Genomic DNA, 20,549 nt, shown 5'->3' with positions numbered 1-20,549 from the left:
ATAAAAAATAGAATGAAATAGAATATTTATAATTAGAAATAAATAGTTTTATTTATATAACACTGCAACACACACATAACGAAAGTTTCAAAAATGAGAGAGAGAGGGAGAGATAAAAAAAGAGAGAGAGAGAGAGAGAAACACGGAGTATTGCGATTTATTGTTGTTTATCAACTATCGAAAAATCTCGATTGTGAAATTGTTAACTTCGTCTGACGTTTCACACCCCCCCTCACCTGTCAAAACAATTTCCCGTCATTTATATCGAAAAGTTAATAAATCAAATTTACAGAATAATTTTACAAAATCAAAAGAAAAATACATTAACGGTCATTTAAAGAAATTCTATTTTTAAAAAATTGCACGGAAATATAACCTATAGATCATTTCCGTTACCTTCCTATCATTAGACAGACCGAAGCCATGATCTTTTTCAGTTCACTTGACATAGCACGATTTTATACACGTATATTATCATTTTTCAATTAAATTAATATTTCATTATAATTAATCTGTGTGTGTGTGTGTGTGGTTTTTTTTATCCCTTGCATAAAGTATACAAATTGTTGTGTATTTTATTATTTTCACGTACAGAAGAAAAAACGTAATTGGAAATGATCACTCTTCAGTCACATAATCAGGTTTGTACCATTTTTTTATTTGAATGATGTAAACTTTTTCTGTTTTTTTTTATTTTTTTTTTTTTATTAATTTATTATCTTACAGTTATTTTCTCGTTCTCTTTTTCTTTCGTATGTTTTATTAAAAAATATATATAAAAATAAATAGTTTCTAACCTTAAATTATTGGAAACAGTGTCATTGTAGATGTCATTCATACGTTTTTTATCCTATAACCTATCTTATGAAATGTTTGTTATTTTTATTAGTAAAAAACAATGTTTTTGATTATTTTGATTGTTTTTCTTTTTAATTTTATTCTATTAAAAATTATCTTTGTTTACTAATTTAATAAAACAACATGTATATACAAATTCTATAATTTTTGAAATACATTTAAATGCAATGAAAATATATATGAATTTTTTTTTTTTTTAAATATACAATTTGTATAGGTGCTCTTCCATCTGACACAATTAACATCAAGCATTAATCCCAGATTTGTACCATTCGTTGTAAAAGAAGAGAAAAAAGCAAACCACCTATTCATAGGAATGAAGATCTTTGTTTAGACAGTTTCGTCGAGGTAATTTTTCTAAACATATTGTTATATTTTGATCACATCGTTCAATATGGTGATAATCATTTATTTATATATTTATAGGTAGCAAAAAATTGTCAAAATTTGCCAATTCTCAAATTAAATGTCAACAACATTGGAAATATCTGTGGAACGAAAAATGATAATTCGTGGTTAATATTGGATAATATTTTTTATAAAACGTCTAAGAAGAAATCATTAAGAATAGATTCCAAATGGAATGTGTCATATAAATCAGGAAGTAATTTTACTGAAAATAAAAGAAAATTTCCATGCTCGGAACTTACACAATCTATGATTTTACCAACAATATGTTTATCATTTAAAAAACAATATAAACCATTTCATAATGTATGGAATATAATACCATCAGATTATAATGTACAAGTACGTTCTTTTAAAACAGAACGTGACATAAAAGTAACGTATAAAAGGAATCCATCGGTATTTACTAGGATGAAGGAATGGTTTGATTCGTTTGGTCTATCTTCGGTATAATATATATTTTATTTATTTATTATTATTTATTTATTTTTCTTTTTCAAAATTATTCTAATAAATATATTCATTTGATTTATTTAGGAGTCTCATAAGACGTCGTTTCCTAGCGATCTCAAACCACAGGATATAGAATTTATGAACAAGATTTTTGCAAATATGAACGATGTTACTGGTGAAACGAAAAAATCCAAAGTAGCTTTTGCTGAGGGATATGCTTTAGGTTTACAAGCAAAAGTTAAAAATCGCAAGGGATGGTTAAAATTTATTAATTGGTTGTCTATAGCATTGTTGGTGCTCATCATATGTTTCCCTTGTATGCACATAATAGATTTATCATTTTCTTAAATCTCTTGTAAAAATCTATTAATATATATTTTATTGTATTAATTTCACATAGTTGCCAACCTAGGAAGTGTATTTAGATTTTCATTTAGTAACAAAAGTGAAATTGATCCAGAAGAAATTCATTTTACGTTCGATGATATCAAAGGAGTGAGTAATTGCAATGTTATTTATAAAGAACAAATTTTTAATTGATTTTTACTATCTTAAACACAATTATTTGCTTATTTAAACGTACAGGTTGAGGAAGCTAAGCAAGAATTGAAAGATATAGTGGAATTTCTAAGAGATCCCGAAAGATTTACTTCATTGGGTGCAAAATTACCAAAAGGTGTATTATTGGTAGGTCAACCGGGAACTGGTAAAACGATATTAGCACGTGCAGTAGCTGGCGAAGCTGGCGTACCATTTTTCCATGCAGCTGGACCTGAATTTGATGAAATTTTAGTAGGACAAGGTGCACGTAGAGTGAGAGATTTATTCAGTATGTGTTATCAATTAAAAACAAATATCTATAATATATCTTAATAAAACAACAGTTTGGTTTTTTTTTTCACATTTATATTATATCCTTTACAGAAACAGCCAAGGAAAAAGCACCATGTGTGATCTTTATCGATGAAATTGATTCTATTGGTGCAACGAGAACACCTTCGGTTCTTCATCCATATGCAAATCAAACTATTAATCAATTACTTTCAGAAATGGATGGGTAAATTTCTTATTAATTTTTCTGTTCTTTTAATAATTCTATAAAATTCTATATGAACTCCTCGTATATAATTTTGTTAACAAATTTTGTAGATTTCATCGAAATGAAGGAGTCATTGTATTAGGTGCTACAAATAGAAGAGATGATTTAGACAAAGCATTATTGAGACCTGGTCGTTTCGACGTTGAAGTTAACGTTCGAATACCAGATTATACAGGACGAAAGGAAATCTTAGAATTATACTTAGCAAAAATTATGACTCGTGATATTGATGTAGATTACTTAGCAAGAGGCACAACTGGTTTTACTGGAGCAGATATAGAAAATATGGTATATACAATGATTTGTTAGTTTGTCCGCAATCGACTCCCAAACTACTGAACCGATTTTAATCAAATTGTACACACTGTGTACAGTTTCATTCAACTTGAAAGATAGGATAGTTTATATCTTAATTTATTGCGAATTATTTGTTTATTAACAAAGTATCGGGCTGATTGTAAGCCACAGCAACACGTGGCGGGGCACCCCTATTTATATCTGTAATCTGTTAACAATCTGATTCTTCAATGACCACTCATATTTGTAACAGGTTAATCAAGCTGCTTTACAAGCAGCAATACTTAATTCAGAAAATGTAACTATGAAACATCTGGAGTATGCAAGAGACAAAGTTCTTATGGGTCCAGAAGGAAAATCTAAAATCCCTGATGAAGAAACTAATCGTATTACAGCATATCATGAAGCTGGTCATGCATTAGTCGGATTATATACAAAAGAGGCAGATCCACTTCATAAAGTAACAATTATTCCACGAGGACCTTCTTTAGGACATGTAATATATAAAACTTTATTTTATATTTAATCACGTATTATTAATAATAATTAATAATGTTTTATTATACTATTTATTTATTGTAGACTTCATATATTCCTGAAAAAGATAATTACCTTACAACCAAATCACATCTATTGGCTAGAATGGATTGTTTGATGGGAGGACGTGCAGCTGAAGAATTAATTTTTGGTCCTGACAAAATTACTACAGGAGCAGCTTCAGATTTTCAAGTATATATATATACATATATATTAACATTTATATATTTTATTATTCACATTTTATTAATAATTATATATTTGTTCTTTTTTTTGTAGAATGCTACAAAGATAGCAGAAACTATGGTACAAACGTATGGAATGTCTGATAAAGTTGGAGTTAGGATGTACGATTTACAAAAGAATTCGAATTATGCTCCTAGTACTAATGAAATGCTTGATAACGAAATTAAAAGACTTTTACAAGTGAGTATAAATAAAATCATGATTTTTCATATGTGTATTAGAAAATTGATAAAACATATATATTATTCTTTTTTATATATATTTCTTTTAGGAATCATATGAACGTGCTAAGAACATATTGAAATTGCATGCTAAGGAACACAAACAATTAGCTGATGCTTTAATCGAATATGAAATATTAGATTCTGAAGAGATAAAAGCTGTAATAAATGGAAAAAAAATAAGAAATGAAACTCCAAATAAAAAAGCAACAATTATAGATGTACCTAATAAGAATGTACCTAATCATCCAACTAATACGGGACTCTTAGATGTACCTAATAAAATGTAATTAATAATATTCTATACTAAAGTATAACTTTTGTTGTGAAAATTGAAACAATTTATAGACACAATGTACCATATTTATCACGTGGATGTAAATTTAAGAAATAATTTCGTAAAATTAAAACAAAACAAAAAAAATTCAAATGTTAACAACAATTTTCCTATAATTCCATATCTCAAAGTAAAAAAAAAAAAAAACAAAATTCATTATGCTTAAATATTTCTTGAAAACGTTCACATCATTCGTCGTAATCCACTTTTTATTGAATTCTTTTTTTTATTTTCTTCTTGCTTTTCTTTCAAACACTACACTTAATATCCCTGAGACTTTATAATTGGTAAATAAAATTAAAAAAAACAAAAATTACAGTGAAATTATTATTATTATTATAAATATTTTGGAAAACACACAAATGATTTAGATAGAATTTTTTTTTAAGTAACACTAAATCAATTATAAAGTCAATTGAATACTCGTATTAATTATCCTAGTATATTCTATTTAACCACAGAATATTGTGGATGCATAATAATAGATAATATATAAGAAGTTGTGTATTATATTTCAAAAAATTTGTGACTACTTTTTTATGTTATCACATAATAATAATAATAATAATAGATGATATTATTCACCACTTTCAATTTGTCAACACTAAATAACTTGATCATTAGATATTTAATAACGTGCATTAACTTTTGTCAAGTTATTATTGTTCTGTCTTGTATTAGATTATCTTTAATACAATAAAAGGAATGTTCTCTTTTAGAACAATACCGTCAGAGGATATTATAAAAATCATTTTTGACAATTTATATTTGATTTTTCAATACACATGCTTTATATTTGAAAAAATACCTTTTTAAATAGTTTATATATTAATATCGAACATATAATGTACTTACTTACCTACATTTATTGACAAAAATGAATAATACTTAGGCCATACAATGTTAACATTTTATTTATCATTGCATATAGATATTATAAATTATACAAAATTATAATACATATATATATATATTTATATGTATTTTATAATTTGTATATTTTTCTTACCTATTCTCTGATACTATAGTATATATATAGTATACATACTATATATACTATATCTTCTTCTTAATATGTATAAATTACGTGTCACGTTGTTTGTTCGCAATGAACTTCCTAAACTACTGAACCGATTTTAATCAAATTGTGTACACTGTGTGCAGTTTCATCTAACTTGAAAGATAGGATAGTTTATATTTCAATTTATAATCAAATTATTTGTTTATTAACAAAGAATCATGATTATTTCTGTTAGTTCGACGAGATTCTAACAGATTTTTGCAATAAACCTCATTTTTACATATATTTATGATTAGGAGAATATGTATCTACCAAATTTTCTATCAAAATGTGACCGCTGGTATTTTTAATTAAATTATTGTTAATTAATTTTTGCGAAAAAATTCATTCACTTAGTTTTTTAAATAAAATATCATCCACTTTGCGACAATATATTATTGGTAAAGGACTTTGAAAAGGAATAGGAATAGTAAAATGGACACAAAATACATCGTTGTTATAATATTTTTTGTTTGTTTATAACATTTTCTAAAAAAAAGACTTTTTATTTACAAAGAAAAGCGAATAACAAGCGATTATTAGAAAACTCACACAATCGGAAGAGACCGCTTTTTTTCCAATTGTGTTTGATTTTATTATTCGCTTGAACATTCGACGGTACAAAAGATCAAGGAAATTTCATTCTTTTTTTTTTCATTTATCATTTAATATTATTATTATTATTATTATTATTATTAATTATTATTATTATTAATATTAATTAATATTATCATTATCATTTAATATTATTATTATTATTAATATTAATTATTAATATTAATTTTATTATGGGTTTTTTTTTATTCTGTTATATACTTTTTTTTGTAATTTTTTTTTTTATAATTTATATATATATACATATATATAAATATTAATGAAAGAATCTTCTTGATAATAATATCGTTTTAAACCAATTATTCTTCAAGGAAGATCTATATATATATATATATATATATATATATGTATATATATATATATATATATATGTTCACCTGTGCGATCGTTTTGTTTTGTTTTATTTTTATTTTATGTTTTTTTTTTTAACCATTTTCCTTTTTTATTATTTATACGATATATCATTAGATTTATTATCTTGATGTGAAAATAATGCGATTGTCGCAAAAACGCAGATAGATCACGTCCTGGCAAGATAACAATATATCAACGGTAATACATTTAATTAATGTATGTCAGTAAAACGTTAATACATCCAATGTTTTTTGTTTGTTTGTTTGTTTATTTCATACTAATTATTTTTTCAATTCTTTTCTAATTTTTCCACCTTTCTCTCTTTCTCTTTCTCTCTTTCTCTCTCTCTCTCTCTCTCTCTCTCTCTCTCGCATACATTCTTCCTTTTGTTTCATTCATTTATTTATTTATTTTTATTTTTATTTCGATAAACGATATATCTCCCCCCTCCCTTTCTTTTCATACCAAAACGGTGTTTTTATGTTTTTGTTTTGTTATGTTTTTTATTATTATTATTTTTTTTTTTGTTTTTTTTTTTTCATATCCGCATATAAATTTAATTAATCGAAGTGACTTTAATTATAGTTTTTGTTTTTGTTGTTCAAAGATCTAATTATTATTATTATAACCGATTAGAATTTTTTATGCATGTATATACATATATATATACATACATACACACATATGGGGTGCCTGTCTGGGCCTTTTTTTTTCTTTTTCATTTGCAACATCAATCAAAATCATTTGTAAATTTATTGTATTCTACGATTCCTCTTTGATATTATATATATGTATATATATGTGTATATATATATATATATATTTTTGTAATATGTAATGTATAAGTTCACTGATCTACCCCATGCAATACTATTGATATCTAATGTAAGTAATAATAGTTTTGTTTCTTTTTTTTCTTTCTCTCTCTCTCTCTCTCTCTCTTGCTCTCTCTTTTTTTTTCTTTCGATGGAACCATTTTTCTCCTTCGAAATTTGTAAATATACTTTTAACCCTTTGCACATCCTCCCTTCTCACCCCTTCACTCCTATGTCGAGTCTGACTCGTCATCAAAATTTTGTAACACTAGATATACCAGACCAGCCATTTTGACTGGTCGGGCCGGCCATTTTTTAATTCAAAATGTCTACTTCATGGTAACATTTGATTTCTGTAAATAATTCAACATTTTGTTATTTAAAAATGTCTAATCAATCCATTTAACTATTAAAATTATTATTGTTAAACATTTTTTTGTTATTTTTTAAGAGTAAATAAAGATTGGAAGTCTCAAAAAGCATCTTTTTTTTTTGTATACACCAGTCATTTTGACTAGTGTGGTGTAGAAATAGGTAGACTGAAAATGGTGGGTGGTATATTTAATGTCGTACAATTTGAAAATTACAAAACACAACAATTGTATAAATAAAATGGTAGTATTATTTATAATTGAATATGTGTTTCATTACTTTATTTATTTTATTCTAAATTTTACCTTTGATTTGATAAATAAATATTTCAAATTTAAACGTTCAAAAGAAAAAGAAAAAAAGAAAAAGGGTTAAGAATTGCTCTATTGATAACAAAATTGAAAAATATAATTCGCATAGTGCATAGGGTTAAACTTTGAAAAAGAAAACACTTCAGATAATTATCTTTTATATGATTCGAATAGATAAAAAATAATCTAATCGAACAATAAGTTAATCAATTAAGCGTGTTTGACGACTATAACCGTCATCGCTTGATTATCGCGACACACACCAGAGCGCGCACTCTGCGCACAGATCATCGCCACACTTTAACTAGTTAAAATCAATCGAGATAGATTTAAAAAAAAAAAAAAAAAACTGAAACATAATATTATTTATCGTTAGATCTTTTTAAATGGATCGTCCAACTATCGAAGGAGAAAATGAATACACAAAAATGTGTTGTTGTGTTGGATAGATTACACAAAGACGTAAAATTACTGTTATATTATCTTTCTTTTGAGATAACAAACGATCTTGTCACACGTTCAACAATACAATTATTGATTATTTATTACTTTCAGAAAAAAAAGCTTCTTTTTCTTGTCTTTTTTTATTATTGCATAATTAGAATAATTTTCATGGCAGTTTTGTCTAATTTATTTTCAAATTGTTATTATTTTGTTTTATATTTCGGACAAGACCGTTGTCCACCCATTTGTTTTTCTTTTTTTTTTTAAATATAACTGTGTTTATTTTAATATTCTTGCAAATATATATATATATATTTTTTTAAAACATGTATTGATTTTTTTCTGTGTATATGAATATAATATGTATATATGTTTACGCGTTTATGTTCGTGTATTAATTTTCAGTTTTTGCAAATAAAATCTAATTATATATCTAGATACAAGTTATTTCCTTATATATGTATAGCTATATATATATATTGGGATCTCTAGCACTTGAATACGCTATCTGGTGGCTAAATTCAAAATTAGATTAGATAGGTCGAATTGCTATGCCACTTGGTGGGATCTCTAGCACTTGAATACGCTATCTGGTGGCTAAATTCAAAATTAGATTAGATAGGTCGAATTGCTACGCTACGTCCCTGCCAGAGATCCCAATATATATATAAATTTTTTTTTTAAATTTATTTTTAAACTTGTATCTAGATAAATAGAAAAAGCACGTACGACAGTACGTTAACCAGTTAAGCGTGTTTCACGACTATATCCGTCATGGGAGGTGTGACAAAATTTCGTGTTATGACGTCTATATACGTCATGCGCAAAAAACTTTCTTACAATTTGATATTTTCAATTGTAATTTTGCTAGCAAATAATTAAATTATATTCGTAAATTTGAATATGTTTAAAATGTTTAGAGGTGAAAAACAAAAAACAAAAACAAACAAAAAAGTCACGAATAAATACTTAACCTCCATGAGCCTTTTTCCTGGGATGATTAAAAAAAGATCCGCTAGGAGGTGCAGCACCAGTGGAGTGGGAGCCTGGGGGGGAGGGTACATATGTGAATTTTACACCACATCCTGCTTGTACCGACTATCAGATGTACAATTAACGAATGCACAATGTTTTGTAGGCATGATAATTTTGTTTGTTCACAATATTTATTTATTCTAATAGTAATAAGACGTACGTTTAACGTTGTTGTCAATAGATAATTCAAAACATAAGAAACCATCCCTCCCCTACTGGTGCTGCCCCTCCTAGCGGATCTTTTTTTAATCTTCCCAAGGAAAAAGGCTCATTAAATATTCGATTTATTCTCTAATTTTTTTCGTTTTAAGAAACTGTGTGTAAATTACTAACAAAATTGTTCATTATTTTCTAAAATAAAGTTGGTCATTTTGACTATTCAATATTTTAACAGCCGCACACCCACTTATTCTGTGTTCGACGACTATAACCGTCATCGCTTGATTATCGTGACACACACCAGAGCGCGCACTCTGCGGCGCACAAATCATCGCTACACTTAACTGGCTATAAACCCTGATTATACGATTATATTGGAATAATAACTTCTAGCTATAAATCGTTTTTTTGTGCGTGTAACAATTATAATATCATAATACGTGTTCCTTACTTATATTTAATTACAAGTAGCAGTTTCTTTTTTATTTTATTTTAATTGTTTTTTTTTTCTTATAGAAATTCGCAAAGATTTTTTGAGAATTGGTCGAATGTTTTTGTTTAAATACTTTTTTTTTAATATATTTCTCACAACAAGAATATTTCGTAAGTAATTAAGTTACGTTTGTGAATATAAATCCGGTTTTATATATTATTTCCTTTTTTCTTTTTTTTTTTTTCAAATACGATCTTCTCTCTCTGTCTTTCTTTCTTTCTTTCTTTCTTTCTATCACGATTTATTCGTTAATTATATTAAATCTTTCTCTTTCTCTTTCTCTTTCTTTTCTCTTCTTTTCTTATTCTCTTTCCCCTATCACAAATACATATATATATATATTTATATATACTACTTGATTATTAATAATCAATTTTTAATATTTGTACAAATATAATAACTTTATGCACAACGATTTTCGTTAATGCAATATAAAAAACAATCTTAATCGAATAATTTTTGCGTTTGAGAACAAAAAAAAACAAAAAAATGAAAGAGAAGAAAACAAAAAGCAAAAAAAAAAAAAGAAGAAAGAAGAACAAATCCTCATTAATTTTTTTTTACATAATTCGTTGTCGTTGCAGCAAAACGCAAATTGAAACAAAATTAAATTCGTGATCGAAATTTTGCTAAATGCTTTTTTAATCTTTTGAAAATAATTGAATAAAAAAGAAAGAAAAAATAAGTCGTTCATCAAATTTTATTTGATATTTTGTTTAATCTCTGTGTAATGATTCTTCATCTTTAATTTTTACAAATTATTTTATATTTATTGTTATTAAGAAATAATTGAGTAATAATCCTGAAATTAAACACTAGATATATCAGACCAGCCATTTTGACTGGTCGGGTCGGCCATTTTTTAATTCAAAATGTCTACTTCATGATAACATTTAATTTCTGTAAGTAATTCAACATTTTGTTATTTAAAAATGTCTAATCAATCCATTTAACTATTAAAATTATTATTGTTAAACATTTTTTTGTTATTTTTTAAGAGTAAATAAAGATTGGAAGTCTCAAAAAGCATTTTTTTTGTTTGTATACACCAGTCATTTTGACTACTGTAGTAGAAAGAGGTATACTGAAAATGGTGGTGTATATCTAGTGTTAAAAAGAATCAAATAAATATTGAAAAGTATGTGTTTTTAGTGTTTCTTTTTTTTCTTTCTTTTTCTTTTTTATAAATCAACCTTTTAAGAAAATATTTATTAAAACTGTTTCGCGACGGGTGCCGTATATATACGTCAGTCACAGAAAGGATTAAAATTTGATTTAAAAAAAAAAACAAATAAAAAAAAATCAAGAAAAACATTTAATTACATAATTTAATATAACAATTTATGTATATATATATTTATATAACATATGCTATATATATATATATAATATATACGGCCATATAAATATATAATAATAATAATAATAATAATAATTTATGTATAAGTTAAATGCGAATAAATCACGATCACCGTATTTTTATTTATTACATACGTAATGTATGTACGTAATACATACAACACATTTATGTTCTATGTTGTAAAACATAAATTTTAAATTTTACACGTGTTATAAAGTGTGTCAATCCGATAAAACTTTTAACCCCGTTGTTCCTAATTCGTCTCATAAAATATATAATTGAAAGAACGAAAGAAGATTTTTTTTTTTAACCGATCGATGTAACAAACAAATTAGATTTAAAATATATATTTGATTTATAAACAGAATAAAAATTTAATATACATATATATATATAATTTTTATATAAATATAAAATATAAAACACATTCTCTTGGAAGAGAGATCAATTTTCTTTTTTTTTTCTTTTTTACAAATCGTTCATTATTAAAAATAAGAAGAAAAAAAAACGAAGAAGAAACAAAAGAAACAAAACAAAACAAAAAATAAGAAAAAGAAGAGCGAGAAGATTTAACCAGTTAAGCGTGTTCCGACGACTATATCCGTCGTCGCTTGATTATCACGACACACACCAGAGCGCGCACTCTGCGCACAGATCATCGCCACGCTTAACTGGTTAATATACAGCTAATAATTTATAATGTTCTTTTTAATATAATGATATAAAAATTAATATAATATATACCAAAGTATATGCAAGGGGGTTTTTTAAAACGTTGCGTTCACTGTAATAAGATTTAAAAACAAAAAACAAAACACCGTTTGAATAAATTTCATTTGATAAGTAATAAAAAAATAGAATCAACTAAGACTGTATACTTTATTACAAAAAAAAAAAAAAAATAATGTAATTACTAATCAATTATAGGATTATAAAGTATATACGTTTTTCTATTATATATACTGGTTTCAATACCGCACAATACCAATGCCTAACAGTTGATTGCTAATATTTCATAGAGTGGTTAAATAACAGAGTCACATTAACATGTTCTTAAATGACTTACCCAGGGGATCTACCTCCCCTCCGATTTTTTGCAAATTTGGCACACTTGTAGTAGTCCCATGAGAAGATTCATTGTGTCTTTAAACTTGGCCCATATAGTCAGCCATGATTTTAGTCTTTGAGGGGGTGACTGTCTCCGCCATTAGTCCTTGCCTTATCCTAGCCATTGCCAGGTTGTTACTAACATACTGTAAAACCTCAATTGCCTGAGGAATAGTGGTTTCAGCAGGGACACAATAGAGATAATGAATGCTTTCCAATTCAGCTGGGGGATTTGTCAGATTGTCCCATCTATTTCTGAACCAGAGATCCATCACAGCCTTGAACCTGATGGGTTCCATTTTTGTGTGTCGAATCAGACATTCATCACATCATTATCCATTCCATACTTGCCACCATAATTTGGTGTACTCTGAGCTACCGGTAGATTGGTAATGTCATCATTATCTATATCATCTGCACCAATCCCATGATAACGAGCTTCCTGATCATCAGGAGAAGTACCACGAGAGGGTGTCTCACTCTCTGGGGGAGGTTCTGACACCTCAGGGATTGTAGATGTTGGGGAAACAATTACAGGTGTTGTTGGAGCCCTCGACGAGGATTTCTCCACTGGTTTCCTCCCACCTATTTTAGAATCAACAGGTTGTGAGACTACAACACTGCCTGAGTCCACAAACTTGTCATATAATTGCACTACCTTGCAAGGAGGACTGTCTGTAACAGATCTGATGTAATCATTCTTGGCGGTGTGCGCTCTTTTGTGAATTGTTTCAAGTTTTTGTGGAATCAAATGATCGGAGAGGATTCTTCCATGTTGTCGCTGGTGTCCCTGATCTCTTACCTTTCATACTGATAGGTTTGTTTATTATATTATGTCTATACTTGTGGTATTTTATATATGTGGAATAAAATTGTAGCCTGTACAATTATATTAACTGGGTTATATGCGCCAAGTTTAAAAGCACCATGAATCTTCTCATGGACTACTACTACAAGTGTACCAAATTTCAAACAAAATTGGAGGGGCGACGATCGGACCATCGGTCTCCTGGTTAGAAACAAGCACTTGAAAACGACGAATATTAAAGTATTTGTATAAAATCAACTTGTTTTCTCTCTCTCTCTCTCTCTCTCTCTTTCTCATATCTAATGTAAGATGATATAAGATAGCAATAAGTCCTCCTCCTCAGTTGAGAGCAATTCTTTTCTTTTTTTTTTGTTTTCTTTTCTTTTCTTCTTTATTCATTGTCCATTATTTTAACATTATTATAATAATTTTAATTTTGCATCAAAAGATTTTAAAATCCTTATTATAATATTTTATATTTCATATAATGTTTTGACAGTTGGCAGTCAGAAAAAACACTATCAAAAGTTTAAAACTCTTCTCGTGTCACAGTGCCTTTATTATTGTTTAATATAAATTAGATATACGACAATTCAAATAATACGCGAGTTTTCTAAAAATACGGCAGTTATATGAGCTTTTTTTTTTGGGGGGGTTTTTTTTTATTCTGTAAATATTCGAGAACATCATGTGTGTTGGTGTGTTCTCGTAAAATCATCGGAAAATATTGTCAATATCAGATATTACAAAAAAAAAAAACAGGCTACTACAAAAATTGTTCCATCGCATCTTTACTTTTAAACTTTATTTGTTTCTTTTGTTGTTATTGTTGTTGTTGTTGTTGTTGTTCTTGTTATAATCCTTTTTTTATATCAATGAGTAAAATTGATTAATTTTATGCAATGAAACTATGAGAAAAAGGTGATCCTAAATTTGTCCAAATCTTGCAATAATTATAAAAATAATTGAAGTAACAAAAAAAAAAATAGCAGCCTAAGAAAAAAAAAAGAGAATATAATGAAAATTGAAAAATACAAAAAAATGTTCATAATTAAACATTAAACTTAATAAAAATAGATTGACATCTGTGACACCGTGAATGAACTAAAAAAATTCATTAAAATTTCTCTTTGTGATAACGATAATATCAAAGTACTTTGCATAATAATAATAATAATACATTTGTGTATTTATTATTTTACAAAGTACTTATATATGATATATATATTTATATATATATATATATAATTAATTGATGAGAAAAACATGCGAGAGAACTACTAAATAAAAAAATATTTAATAAATTTCTATAAAGAATGCAATATAATATCTGAGTTACCTCGTGTCAATAATAGACCTTTTTTTCAACGATTAGGCTCTGTCACTTCATTGAACAAAGGAGTCAATGGATCAACATCTTGCAATCCATCAAAATTGCTAAGAGGATCCAAATCGTCTGTTTCACCGTCGTGCTCTTCTAGGAAGGTGGTTCCAAGTAAATCTGCGACGTTCCTACAACCATTATCCGATGTTGTAATACTCGTTGTGTCTCCGTGTAAATTCAATGAATTTAACGTAGGACTTGAGAGCATTGGTTCGTTAGACTCTTGATAAACTTCCTGAGATTGAACTGTATGCAAAGGTGTCGATGGATACGATCTTGAACCATTACTATCTTCAGCGTAAGATGGTGTATACGTTGATACCGGTGCAGGAAGTGGCGTATTTGGATAAGAACGAGATTGCATGATCTTCTGCAATGCTCCATTCACCGAACTATCAAGAACATTAGAAGAGTCTAACATGTCCTCTTCAGACAAATTGATATTAGAATTAGGTAAAGTATCTAAAACTATTCCATTATTATCTATCAAATCTTCTTCACCAGATTGTTCAGGTAAAATCTGTAAACTTTGTGATCCCTCCTCACTCAGTATATTAAGAATATTAGTTATATTTTCCGTTGAAATCTCTTTGTCGTTCATTAAAAATTGTTGATCGTCCGATATAAAGTTAGGATCGACGTCATTTAATAAATAAGAAGTCCCTTCTGATTGACCTATAGAACCAAAGTCATTGAATTCACTAGGTACAGGAGTAGGAGCTATTGAACTGCTTGTTGATGGATTAAAACTATGACTTTGAAAACTTGAGATACACTGTTGCGTTGAGATAGGAGACATTAACGCTGGATTTACCATACGATGTAAAGGAACAGATTGCGATCTATAAAAAAGCTGTTCTGTGGTAAACTGTTTATTGCCAAGCAATAATTCACTGATCTCCTGATCTGTTGGTTGCGATCTTTGATAAACGTTCTTAATCTCTTGTAAATTTTCTTGGCTTGGATAATTAATAAGCAGTTGTTTTTGCGGTGCCAAATCAGATGCTAAAAATGGAGGGCATTGTGATCCTTGATTTTCTTGCTTGGATGTTATAGCAATGTGCGTCGTGCTACCACCAACTTGTACTTCAGATGACTTTGTATAAGTAAGAGGTGATTGCGGCATGGACACCTGTCGTACTAATTCAGGACCACTAGTAGGTACTACAAATGTATCGTTCTTTCCAGTATATGGCATGCTGCATGATATGGAACGCGACAATGATTTTTGACTCGCTCGTGATCTAAAACTGCCACCCTGTAGATTACTCCGTGATCGAGGCACTGGTGTATTTCTTGGTGATACGAAGGGACTCGCATTTGCTGAATTAGATTTGGAAGCACGACCATTGATAGGCGAATGTGGACCAGGCGATATTGGTGTGAAATTAAATATCCTACGACGCGTATTTGGGCTTTGAGGTACGGTATTTGCAACAACATTGGAATCTTGTACATGTTCGACGACATTCGTTTCAAAACTAACCCTGCGTCTGGTATTAGTCTGATTCGAATGATTTAACAATGTTGGAAGTATCAAATTATGCGTTTGAGTAACCTCCTGTTTTTCACTAACCGTATTCTGCCTGACAATAGTAGCGGATACTATGTCGATAGGTGGGTGCTCGGTACCAGCCTTTAAATTTTGTTCTAATATTAATCTTAGCTGAGACACTTTGTCGGATCTTGAAATTTGTTCTGTGTCACCGGTAATGGCATTTGCCTCTACATCTGAACTAGACGAACTATTCTGTTGAAAATACTGCAACAATTCCTCTTCTTGTTCTTGAGAATTATTACCCCCGTTTAAATAATCATCCAAAGCATCCGCATCGAGGGAACATAGCTTATCATTCTTACTTATGAGGTTTGAATTTTCTTGCAACAATCTTAGTTGATCCTTGGTTAATAGAGTCGATGTTTCAGTTCCATTTCCATTGGAATCAAAATTACTGGGACAACCATTTATTTTGATGGAATTTTTGGAACATATTGGCAATTCAATATCACAGTTTTTGGCAGGCTGATTACTAACAGCCTCTGTGGCTTTACACTTGGTAGGCTTCAGGTTACTAGCTAATATCACTGATATTTTCCCCGCACGTTGTACAGATGAGAGCCTAGGTAACAACATACTGGAATGCTCTACATTTTCATGTACCTGCTGTTCTGCAAGTTTAGTTTGCTTCTCAGGACTGGATTCCGATGGTTGATTTGGTACATTGAGATTGGCACGCTTTCTGGAATTTTTAGGTTTAACGTCTCGCTTTGAATTAACGCAATTGGTCGTTACTACTCTAGTGCTGCTATTATTCTGAACATCTTCGATCGATTGTACCACTATATTATCACAGTTAGATTCCGGAGAAACGTTGTTGCAAGCTTGACTGCTAGCTTTAAGAACCTTTTTCTGCCGAACTGTAACAGTGGCAGGTAGATTATGTTTGTTTAACACATATTGTCCAGCTGGCGTATTTGTACCCTGAGGCGATTGATTGGTCTTAACTTTTTTACTTCCCTTATTCACTCCTGCTTTATTATCAACTATCTTCTCTTTACTCTGATTCTGTGAAAAATATTATTTATATTTATATATATATTTAATTATATGGAATTTCTAATATCATGAATAATTGAATATCATACCAGTGTAACATTGTCAATGTGCCTATGCTTTTGATCTTTTATATGTTCTCGTTGTTGTAGCTTACGTTGTAATTGTATCTGCGCTTCTCTTAATTTTCCTGGTTTTCCAGTTATCGATGTAACTGACAAATCAGTTGTTGACTCTATCGATTAAATATATTTATTGATTAGTATCAAAATATTATAAATATTTTATTGTATATACCTTCGTTGGATGAAGTATCCGGTTTCCTTGAAGCAGATAAAATGCATATGGCAGCTAACGATCGTACATCGACACAAACATTATCCACAAGATGACGTGCTAAGGCACTCAATGTTGGAAATTTAAAACCTAACAGATTTTCTGCCCATTCCCTAATTAACGTTGAAGCAGCACCTAGCATTTCTTCAGTAATATTTTCTTCCGTACCATCCTCCTAAAAATATCAAACAACTGATATAATCATTATTAATACGTTAAAGTATTATATTTAACATTTATATAATACATATAAGATATTAGAAAAAAAAAAAACAAACAAACAAAATAAGATGCGTCTCACAGTTTGTGTTCCAGATATGTTAGGCAACGTTGGAGCTTCCAATTTAACTCTTTTGCGCATTCCTGCATAACAATAGCGAGAATTGCCTCGTGTGCCTAGTCTTCGAGGACGTACCCGTGGATAAACTTGTTTCATAACTTTTCCAAAATCTGCAGTTGATAGCGGTTTCATAGAATTCCTTATACAGTACATGCTAAAAAAATAAATATTGTATAAATATTACGGTTTATTTAAGATTACAAGAAATTCATTACAGAGATCCAGTGTATATTTATAATATATTTATGTTAAACATACTTATATTCTTCATAGACCTCTTGTTTCGGTAATGAAACTTCAGGATCCTCTTCCAAATGTGTTTTAATCCACATAATAGTCTGATGAATTTCATAACGATTTCCTAATGGATTTAATGGCTGCCTCAATGGATCAACGGTTCCTCCTGTATTGTTCAACGACAATGGTAGCTTCAGATACAGCAACAATTTTTCTTCTATTTTAAGTTGCTCAACTTGGGAAAATATTTCCTGAACTCGTGATTTTGATTCTTCGCTATATATTTAAACATACAAAGAAAGCTTCATTAATTATGATGTATTTAAAAAAAAGAAAAAAAAAAGAAACAAAGAAAATCTATCTCAACATTAAAAATCGATGAGAATGTGATACGTTTGTTTATTTTAACAAATCATGAATATGAAAATAATGATTGACAATAATTATTCATCAAATATTTCTGCTGATACTTTTATGATTATTTTATGCCAATTGTTTCTTTCTTTTTTTTTATGTTCTTCCTGTTAAATAACAAAAGCGTCAAAAATACAAATCGAAATAAATAAAAGTTAATTTGAAAAATAATCATGCTATTGATTATTCGGTCTAACTCGAAAATATATATATATATTATTTTATTTGATAAAACGTTTGGACGAATTATACTCGAATGAATGAGAATACATTATAAATAAAGAGAACAATTTTTTTCCAGGTATGGAAAACTGCATCAAAAGATATACAATGTGATACAAAAAAAAAATAAAATAAAATAAAGAAAGTAATAATACAAGTAAGAATTTATTTATATATCTTTTAATATATAATAAAGTAACTAATAAAGTACTTGTCGATTTAGGATTAGCGTTGATTTACCTCTTCAATTAATCAAATACGAACTTTAAGGTAATATAAATCATTAATATGTATTCTTAATATAAATCTTAATAAAGAAAAAGAAAGAAGAGAAGATATGAAAATCTTATGAATGAAAATAATGAAATAATCAAGTTATGAGAGAAAACAAATAATGTTAAATATATGAACCTGACGCTGTCCTCGATCATCAGACGAATCTTGTCGTTTTTGCCGGTGGAACCGTGATTCGCCAGGGTCGTGAACTTGGCCGCGATGATGTCCTGAAGTAGGTCGCCTTCGTGGAACCCGTTGGAGAGTCTACCAGCAGTTGGAGTAGCGGGGGTACCCCCCGGTCCTCTCTTGTTGTCGTTGATACCGGCTTTTGTGATAGCAGCAGCGTTTCCTCCAGCACCAGCACCAGAACCAGAACCAGAACCAACACCACCGCCACCACCACTGTTTGATCCACTGACGTTGTTGCTGGCACCGGCGCCGTCACCGTTCTCGAGACAAGTGTCACTTTGTTCTTTCTTGATGCGCGTACCGTCAAAAGCGTACTCGTCGATGGGTACGTTGTTTCGCGTAGAAGACGATGATGATAGTAGTGGTGATGGCGATGGCGGTATCGCAGGTGGAGGTGGTAGCGGTGGTGGCGGCGGTGGTGGTGGTAATGTTGCTGTTGCTGTTGTTGCTGCTGCTGCTGCTGCTGCTGACGATGATGTAGATGAAGATGATGAAGATGATGTTGATGTTGACGATGATGATGATGATGTTGACGATGATGGTGGTGGTTTGGGCTTGGACTGATCATGATTATCAGTACTCATCGTACCCTAACCGCGACGGTACCGGATTATGTAGCACGTACGAATCTATAACCTCCCGCCGACAGAGAGGGCCCTACCATTTTGTCAGAGTCAGCTGGACTTCTATTACTATTATTACTAATACTACTACTACTATTACTACTACTACTACTACTACTTCTACAACTACAACTACTATTATTATTACTACTTGTTAGCATCGCACTCTCCGGTCTAGGTCCTGCGTGGGCGCCATTCGAGAGCCTCCACTCGCGCGTACCGACAATTCGCCGAAGCGCTTGCAATATGATCGTAAACGCTTCACCCTCATAACTACAACGCTCGACACTTTAACGCCGATCGTTCCGGCATAAATCGGTCACGGTTGATAGCACTCATCCGCGGCCCATGTTGGACCTCTAACACACAACAGTCTTACACGACAATCGGTTGACGGTCTCTCTCTCTCTCTCTCTCTTTCTTTCTCTCTCTCTCTCTATGTATTGCCCACGGAAGTCAGACCGATAGCACTTTGCGCGTTCTTTCGTTCGTCATAGAACTTAAGCCTTTTATTCGACGCGACGCACCTCTATTACGTATTCGAAAGAATTCAACGAGTTTATAAATTTCACCGCAAAATGGCGG

At 29.8% G+C, this 20,549-nt stretch overlaps 2 protein-coding genes across 2 annotated transcripts; one reads left to right on the top strand and one right to left on the bottom strand.

Moving 5' to 3' along the window:
- Nucleotides 1-195: 195 nt before the first annotated feature.
- YME1L (ATP-dependent zinc metalloprotease YME1L) lies at nt 196-4,436 on the top strand. The gene is given in 13 exon segments (XM_089174037.1): nt 196-641; nt 1,076-1,159; nt 1,162-1,206; nt 1,285-1,713; nt 1,804-2,035; nt 2,120-2,214; nt 2,305-2,548; nt 2,644-2,776; nt 2,869-3,106; nt 3,369-3,611; nt 3,698-3,844; nt 3,932-4,078; nt 4,170-4,436. Coding segments are annotated over 13 exon segments (2,304 nt in total). The 5' UTR covers nt 196-614; the 3' UTR covers nt 4,410-4,436.
- Nucleotides 4,437-6,547: 2,111 nt separating this feature from the next.
- LOC107073351 (uncharacterized) lies at nt 6,548-20,478 on the bottom strand. Its single transcript, XM_015333951.2, has 7 exons — nt 20,116-20,478; nt 19,288-19,998; nt 18,262-18,516; nt 17,965-18,157; nt 17,625-17,838; nt 17,420-17,562; nt 6,548-17,339 (listed from the first exon to the last, which is right to left on the bottom strand). The coding sequence occupies exons 2-7, from the start codon at nt 19,923-19,925 to the stop codon at nt 14,754-14,756; spliced, it is 4,029 nt and encodes a 1,342-aa protein (XP_015189437.2). The 5' UTR covers nt 19,926-19,998; nt 20,116-20,478; the 3' UTR covers nt 6,548-14,753.
- Nucleotides 20,479-20,549: the final 71 nt, after the last annotated feature.

Source organism: Polistes dominula, unplaced genomic scaffold (genome assembly GCF_049000335.1).
Source record: "Polistes dominula isolate Pdom_NZ unplaced genomic scaffold, Pdom_raw_medaka contig_75, whole genome shotgun sequence".
NCBI classification, from domain to species: domain Eukaryota; kingdom Metazoa; phylum Arthropoda; class Insecta; order Hymenoptera; family Vespidae; genus Polistes; species Polistes dominula.
The sequence above is the reverse complement of the archived record's forward strand: the minus strand, read 5'-3'. Positions and strand labels throughout refer to the sequence as shown.

Excerpts from the sequence above, each read along its gene's own strand:
- LOC107073351 (XM_015333951.2), bottom strand. The coding sequence starts at position 19,925 with ATGAGTACTGATAATCATGATCAGTCCAAGCCCAAACCACCACCATCA. Across the intron at positions 18,158-18,261 it reads GAGGTCTATGAAGAATATAA|CATGTACTGTATAAGGAATT; the intron begins GTATGTTTAACA and ends TTATTTTTTTAG. Across the intron at positions 17,839-17,964 it reads ACATATCTGGAACACAAACT|GAGGATGGTACGGAAGAAAA; the intron begins GTGAGACGCATC and ends TGATATTTTTAG.